The following is an 8,065-nucleotide window of genomic DNA, read 5'->3' on the forward strand; positions in this document are numbered from 1 at the left end:
AAGCGCAAAACCCATGGCTTTTTTCCCTGTCTCCAGCCAGAAAGCACATTTGGCAGAGCCCCGCACACTGGAAGCCATCAGCAGGGCTGCCGGCACCTCAGAGGCTCCAGGGAGGAGGGCAGGTGTGTGCAAACCACCAACTGCGCTAAGGACACGGTCCCCACCACCCCAGGGTCTCCCATCACACAGGCAGTTCCTCTCTCTCCATCCTGCTCCAGCTGCTGCTTCCACCAAGAGTGCACCAAGGGAGCAAGGGTCCCCTAATGTTGTGCATTGATGTTCCAAGAAGCAATGTGGATTTTGCACCTGTGACATGCAGTAAAGGCACATATCCTCCTCTGGCACCAAGCAGCCACCCTGTGCCTTTGCCTGAAGAAACAGATTTGGTCCCCAACCACATTTGGTTTTAAGATGCAGGGTTTGATCAGCCCCTACCAGTGCCCAGCCAAGACCTTATACCCACAGGTATAATTTCCTACAGCAAGATTCAGGGAGGCTCATTCACACCACCTCACTACCTTACCAAAACCTGCCACTCACACCTAGTGGTGTCACCTCTTTCTCCCCACCCCAGCACTCTTGCAAAGGCATTTGGGATACAGATTAAGAAATTGGACTGTTGGACACATCCATGGAAGGAAGGGAAGGGGCCTTGGTGCCCCTCCCTGCTGCATCCCATGCAGGGAGGTCAGGAAAAGCAGCACTGCACAGAGCTGCTCTGCCCACCCTCAGTCCTGCTGGTGCAATCCCGGAGACTGGCAGCTCTGCACTGGGAATACCACCGGGGAGGGGGGCTTCCCATCACAGACACTCATTTTAGGGGGAAAAACTCTAATGGCAGGGCATCACAGAGAGGTGCCACGCCATGTCGTGGGATCTACTGGTCGTCAACGGTAAGCATACCTGTCCCACGGGAAAACACCCTTCTGCCTTCTCACACTGGAAAATCACCAGTTGGAAGCAACATCCAGGTGCAGAGTGGTTGTCAGAGAAAGGGTGCACCCCATCCCTTGATGTGCCACCTCCCCATAAACCCCTCACCTACCTCTGGGGTGAATCAGGGTCGAAGCATGTCCGGGATACATCGGTGGCCTGTGGGTCGCAGCAGTCGCCATCATCAAAGTCATCCAACATGTTGTTGCACTCCATGTGGCAGATGCCATCACGGCGCTTCCAGGAGAAGCAGCGGCCTGGCCGGCGGCAGTCCCCACCATCATAGCCAGTCAGGGGGTGCTCGCACTCAGGGTCACAACGCTCGTTGCCCACCTTGCTGGGCTCACAGCCCAGGAGAACAGCACGGCGGCGCAGGGAGGAGTTGCGTACCTCCATCAAGCTGAGCTGCCAGGAGATGTTGTAGGGTCGGAAAGCTTCACTCAGCGCCCGGTGTTGCCGCCAAACCTGCTCCTGGCTGACTGTTGGCCGCCCACCGTCATCCTCTGCCAGGTTCACCACCCGGTACCGCACCACCTTCCCGCTGCGCAACGGCCAGTGCCGGTTGTAGTGGGAGACCAGCTCCACGTTGTCGCAGGCCGTCTGCCCGCAGGCAGGGGGGCCAAGCGGCTGCAGGACAGGCGATGGAGGGGATGGCAGCACCCACTGCTGGGGGAAGGCACCCTCCCGAAAAGGTGCCCAGCGCTCCTCTGGGGTGGCAAAGCCAGCAGCCAGAGCCAGCCCTGCTGCCCCCCTGGCTGCCCCCTCTAGGAAGGAACGCTGGAGATGGGTCTGGGACAGGACACCCTGCCACAAGGCTAGCCCGGCCAGGTGTCCCCGGAAAGCATGTGCAGTCCCCCAGGCGTCCCCCCCCAGCAGCAGTGTGCGGCAGGAGGCCATGAACGCGCTGTGCAGGGGTCCCCCCTGCCCACCAGCACGGCCCACCCGTGCCCCGTCCACGTAGAGAGTCATCCACCGCCCGTCATAGCTGGCAGCCAGGTGGGTCCATGCCTCGGGGCGGTATCGGTGGTACGCAGTCACCTCGGTGGCAGTGGCTGCCCGGTCCGTGCGGAGGGAGAAGAAGAAGCGGGCATCCTTCTTGCCGCTGAGCTGCAGGGCGCGGATGCCCAGAGCCCAGCCCTTATCGCTGGCTGTATGTGAGCAGTTGTCGAAGACACCTGCAGTGGGGACAGGGATGGGGATGAAGAGAGAGGAGAGCTGGTGAGCACTGGAGAGCATTGCTGCTCCTCCCCAGAGCATAAGCCAGGTCCTTGGCAGTGAGACAGCTCTTGGCAGGGCTGTAGGGAGCCTCCTGATGCCACTGCCACAGGTAAATGAAGGTGGCCAGAGGCAGGGCAATGGGTGCTGCACCTGGGGTACCCCCATAATCATTGGGTAAAAAGATGGAGAAGCCAGGAGAGATGGCAGAACTGGAGAAGCAGGATGGAGAGGAGAAGAAGAGAGCGGATGAGAGGAGAGGCCAAGGAGCAAGGCATTTCTGCTCTGCTCTCCATAGGAGCACTCCTGTGGAACAGGATTAGAGACTAAGCTTTTTATCTGCAGGCCAAAGCTTTTAAGAATTAGAGCACATCAACCCAAAGCAAAAAAGCCTCCTTCAGGAATACTTCCCCAACAGCTTCCGGGAAGATTTACAGCTCCGCTTTAAATTCCAGTTTTCCTCCAAGTCACACATCCAGTGCAGGTGGGTGAGGGTCAGAGAAGGAAGGACTGCCTCCAGTTGAGTGGGTGCACTCCTCAGCCTATAAGGCTTCCAAAGCATAAATCCATTCTGGGGAACAGCTTTGGACTCAGCTTCTCCCTGTGTGCCCAGTGTGCTGCACACCTGTGTTTTAGGCTGGGCAAGAGCTGGAGCTTTGCTGACATTCCCTGAAACTTAGGCTGCTGAGTGGCCAGAGTCAAGACCCAGCGGCCTGCAAGCACTGAATGCCCTTGGAAATCAATGGCCTTAAGGCACTTAAATACCAACAGGGGCAAATGCACCCACTGCTCGAAATAAATGCTTCTGGGCTCCTAAATCACCATAAGGAGGATGTTCATGCAGATCATCAGCTAGGGCAAATGAGCTTGAGGGCACACTTCGCACCCCACCAGGGGCACCTTCTGAGAGCCTCCAGTTCTCCCATTCACCAGCCCAACAAATCACTTCCAGCTGCAACTGTGCCTGATGCTGACAAAACCTGATGCTGACAAAACCTGCTGCCATGCCCAGAAGCCCTTTCTTTTTTGTATTCCTGCTGCTGTATTAATGATGCTCCAGCTGGCTCTTCCCTGCTGCGTGGGTTCTCCTGCCCCTCACTGTGCCACTCCTATTGCATGCACTGCCTGCCCATCTCCATGGAGTCAGGGCATCACAGGCCAAAACAAGGGACACCTGCCTTGTCCTACTGCCCTGCCTGTCCCTTCAGGTGCTCAGCATGACACGCTAGGGAAACTGTACCTGTCCCTGTCACTGCAAAGAGGACAGCAGAGAGGCAGAGGGGTAGAGCAGGGGGATCTCCAGAAAGAGCAGGATCTCCTGGCTTTCATCCAGGGGATGTGACTGAAGCCAGGTTACCATGACCCCACATTCCCCTGCCAGCCCTGATGAACATGGCTGGCCAAGGTCAGTTCAGCCCTGCTGCAACCCAGGAAGCAGCAACCCTCCCTCCATCTATCCCTTTCACCCAGGGCAAGATGGGCTGTGGCCTCTCAGACATCCCACAGCCGTCACCACCCTGGGCACAGATCCCTGCCACCACTCACTACAAAGGCAGCCACGCACAAGCCTCTGTGGGCGGATGGACTTTGGCCAACTCTTGTTTTCTTGTGGATTGTGAAAGGGAAGCAGAAAGACCAGGGGAAGCTGGGACAGGGGGAAGGCAAAAAGCGGGAGGCAGGCAAAGGAGCCTTGCAGGCATGAGAAGGCAGAACTGAGGGGTATTTTGGGGCTGGGTGCTGGCTGAAAGGGGCTTAGACCTGCATGCTTGAAAGCCATCTTCCAGTATTGGTCCTCACTGCGAAACAAGGCTTGATACCTCCTCTCTTAGAACTCATACATTTCACCTTGAAATAATTCAGAATGCCCCAAATTTTATTAAACACTAAGGCAAAAAAAATAGGGCAAACATGCCAGGGGTAGTAACAGCCTCTGTGTTGAGTGCAAGTTAGCATCCTCACAAACCCATGCTGGAGCCAAGCCAAGCCTGGAAATATCTGGCGAATTCAAAAACCTGCCAAAAGAACCTTAAGCGAGCCTAAAACCAGATCTGGAGATTTCTTCAAAGGGAGGAAAGTAATACCAAGGTCAGCTCTACAAGAGGGGCTGGAAAACCACTACAGCAGCAGCTGGTGCTTCCTAGACATGGCCACGCATACCATCTCTGGCACAGCAGCAGTGAAGGAACATGCAGGCAGAGCAGCACATCCCACAGCCAGGAGCCACTGCAGAGCAATAAGCAGAGCTATCCAGCACCAGGTCCTGGCATCTTCCTAGGGCCTCCACAAGAAAGCACCAAAGCCCTAGTTTAAAGGCCCTGCAGTTTGCCTAAGAACATAGTATGTTGTCTTGGGGAAACCCACCAGCAAGGGAAAGAGCTGTTTGCAGAGGAGGTGCAAGGGGATCTCCTCAGCACCTGTAAGTGCAGCTCTGCCTCTGATCCGTCAAGTGGGAAAGTGAAGCTCTAACCTGGTTTGTGATGTTCATCAGTGCTTAGGGCGACAGATTTTGGTTTAAAACAAGAGTTGGCAACAGTGCAAAAAAAAAAAATTAAGAGAAAGGTGTCTACCAGGAAAAGTGCCTGGTGGAGAAAAAACCTCCAAAGAGATGAAGTGTGCAGCTTTGTAAGGGCCACACTCAAAGCAACATCTCCCATTGGGCACTGGCCATGGCAGGGCACTAGGGTTGCTCCCCAGCAGAAATCCCCCCACACAAGAAGAGCTAAAAGGGGTGAACAGCCACATCCAGGATGGCCCTAAGGTGAAATGTGACATCTACAAGAACAAAGCCTCAACTCCTGACACTTCAATCCAGTCAGCAGTCACACGAGGCAACAAGACAGCTTACTTTGCCCGGACAGAGCTGCTCAGCCTGGCCCTATTTCCCAGGCAGTGATGCTGGAAGGTGCTCAGTTTTTCCCTTCTTTCCTCCTGCTCTCCCTCACACATGGACACCTGGAGCATCTCCAGCTCCTCCACAGCTTTGGACCACTCCATGGCTCAGTCCCCTCTCCACTGACAGAGCAGGAGCAGAAGATCAGAGGCAGGCTCTGCACCTGCCAAATGGCTAGCAGCTGTCTGCATCACCTGCTCACATGAAATGCCGTCAGCAATGGTCTGTCCCCCTTTGCTACCCACACCTGGAGCCCTGCAGTGCCGGCTGCAGGGAGGTGGTGGGAAGGGGACAGTGACTCAGACAGCAGGAGGTGCCTGGGCCCGACTCAAACCCTGGAGCATGGAGGACAGGCAGTATTACCCGAGTGAGTGCCAGTGCTCACAGGAGTTGCTCTCAGCACTAACAACCATCCCACCCTCTGCGAGGAAATCAAAAAAGAAAGAAAAGAAAAAACAAACCCAAATCGACAAAAATCCACTGGCTAGCTGGGAATAGTAAAGCCCAACACCTGCAGCCAGACCTCCACATGCAAACAGCTGTGCTGCCAATGCAATAGCTGGGAAGTGTCCTCTGTGCATCCTGAGCTGCTGCCTGCCACTGGGGCAGCAAGGACCCTGGTGGGACGGCAGACAGCAAAGTGAACACTAGGTAGGTTCCTTGTACATGGTTACTTTTCCCCTCTGCCACCCATCCTCTAGCCTGTCATTCCTACCTCCTCCACAGCAAAGATGCAGCTATCTCCACTACAAGCCAGGGAGATAAATTAATGAAATAGGCTGGGCAGCGAGCAAAGCAGAGGGAGGTTCAGAGAAGTGATTGCCAGTGGAGGGAGAGTTAGGGTAGAGAGAGGATTTCCCCAGCCAGTCAGCTTGGCTGGGGCAGCACAGAAACCCGGCAGCCCCCACTGTGGAGACCCCAGATATCCCATGGGAGCAGTACATCCTGGCGCTGCCACTCATTCCCAGCCCTGCCTGACATCATTGTGCTGCCCTGCCACAAACATCCGTACTCCAGGGCTGCATGAAGCAGCACTGCAGGAGATGACATCTGCCCCACTCCATGCCCAGGTGCCAGTCCTCTTTGTCTCCTCATAGAATCATTTAGGTTGGAAAAGACCTTTAAGTTCATCGAGTCCAACTATAAACCTAACACTGCCAAGTCCACCCTAAACTGTGTCCCTAAGCACCACATCTACACCTCTTTTAAGTAACTCCAGGGATCGTGACTCAACCACTTCCCTGGGAAGCCTGTTCCAACGCTTGACAACCCTTTTGGTGAAGAAATTTTTCCTAATATCCAACCTAAACCTCCCCTGGCACAACTTGAGGCCATTTCCTCTTGTCCTATTGTTGCTTGGGAGAAGAGACTGACACCCACCTCGCTACAGCCTCCTTTCAGGTAGTTGTAGAGACCAGTAAGGTCCCCCCTCGAGCCTCCTTTTCTCCAGGCTAAACAAGCCCAGTTCCCTCAGCGACTCCTCGTAAGACCTGTTCATCACTTGGTTGTTTCTTAGCTCAGCGGGGTGAACGGGTAATTCCCGGCAGCAAAACACCTGAGGCCGCCCTCTGCCCCGAGAACCGCTCCGCAGAACCCTCGGTGTCGGGGGACGCCGGGACCGGGGCCGTGCGTGCGGTGCGGCTGCCACCGTGCGGCCGCGGGAACCCGCCGGGAGTCCGGCCGGGCCGGGCGGGGAGCGGGGAGCCCCGGACAGCCCCCGGAGTGTCCGCGGCGCCCAGGAAGGAAGAGGGAGGGGTGTGCAAGGGAGGGTCTGGCCGAACGTGTCCCCCAGAGGGACCTTCCAGCTTCCGGCGGTAGGAGAGGGAGAAATTAGGTAAGAGCCGGGGGGGGGGCGGGCGGGCTGGAGGGACGGGGCGGGGGAGAAAGCGAGGGGAGGGGATGTTTTAGGGTTTGGTCTCAAGGGAAAGAGGAATGTTTCACGCCTAGGGTGCTGAGGACACGGGTGGGAGGGTGGGGTGTCACCTGCCACAGCGGAGAAGGCAGGCGAGTCCCCCAAGGGGAAGTTGGGAGTGTCGGGTCCCCATCCTTCCCTGCCTGCCCGCCGGCGGGACGGGGTTTACCTGCGATGATGGCCGGGTTGCTCTGTCCGCCCTCCGCCTTCACCCACACCTCCAGGGTGAACTCCTCCCGCGGGATGTGGGGCAGCGCCTCTGGACGCGCCGCCAGCTGCTCCCGGCCGCCGGAGAAATACAGCGCGGGCAGCGGCCGCTCCCGGAGGGGGCTCGACACCTGCGGCCCCCGGTCCCATTGCCTCTCCCTCCGGACCTGGCCGTCCGTCTCGGCCCTCGGCTCCTCTCCGCCTCCCTCGGCTCCCCGCGGTCTCCGGCCCCGCGGTCGCCCGGAGCCCGGCGGAGCGGCAGAGCCGAGCACCCCGTGCGCGCCGGGACCCTGCGGGTACAGCCCGTAAGGGTGATGCCGGGGGGCGGCACGGCGGCTCGGCGCCTCCACCCCGCAGCCGGAGGCCAGTGGGGGGTCGGGGGGCCGCGGGTACCCGCGGGCCAGGCTGAGCGCCGTCAGCAGCAGCGCGGCCAGGGGGGCCCCGCCGCGCAGCATCTTCCTGGGGCACAAAGTGGAGGGGGGGGGGCGGCCCCGGGGGAGGGGGGCGCTCAGGGGGGCGGCGGGCGGCAGCGCCGGGGCATCCTCCCCCGGAGCCGCTGCCCCCAACTTTTCCCCGGCACCGCTCTCCTCCCCTCTGCTCCTGCGAGAGGAGGAGGAGGAAGAGGAGGAGGAGGAGGAGAAGGAAGGCGAGAGCACCGCGGCAGGGACCCCCCTTCTGTCTGCAGCCGGGGTTCCCAGGGCACGGTGGTCCCTGAGCGGCTCTCTGCGCTGCCCGGATCTGCCTGCGGGAGCGGGGGATGCGTTAGACGCCCTTATCTAGAAAGCCCCGAGGCGCTCCGCTCCCCCCCACCCCCCACCCCATCGAGGGGTGTGGAGGGGGGGGCTGCCTTATTTAAAGATGATTATGTCCAATCTAATAAACCCCGAGCGGAGCATCGCCCTCCCTTC

General features: G+C 58.4%; 1 protein-coding gene across 1 annotated transcript in view; it reads right to left on the bottom strand.

Annotated features, from left to right (window-relative positions):
• Positions 1 to 7,612, bottom strand: part of PAPPA2 (pappalysin 2) — an 86,648-nt gene extending 79,036 nt beyond the window's left edge. Inside the window, exons 1-2 of the mRNA XM_061452042.1 lie at positions 7,120 to 7,612; positions 1,046 to 2,108 (exon numbers count right to left, since the gene is read on the bottom strand). Coding sequence (XP_061308026.1) covers positions 1,046 to 2,108; positions 7,120 to 7,612 — 1,556 coding nt within the window. The remainder of the gene's footprint in view (positions 1 to 1,045; positions 2,109 to 7,119) is intronic.
• Between the last annotated feature and the right edge of the window lie 453 nt (positions 7,613 to 8,065).

The sequence above is a fragment of the Pezoporus flaviventris genome, unplaced genomic scaffold (assembly GCF_033815535.1).
Source record: "Pezoporus flaviventris isolate CSIRO_AGI_PZ_B2104156 unplaced genomic scaffold, CSIRO_AGI_Pfla_v1 ptg000013l, whole genome shotgun sequence".
Taxonomy (NCBI): domain Eukaryota; kingdom Metazoa; phylum Chordata; class Aves; order Psittaciformes; family Psittacidae; genus Pezoporus; species Pezoporus flaviventris.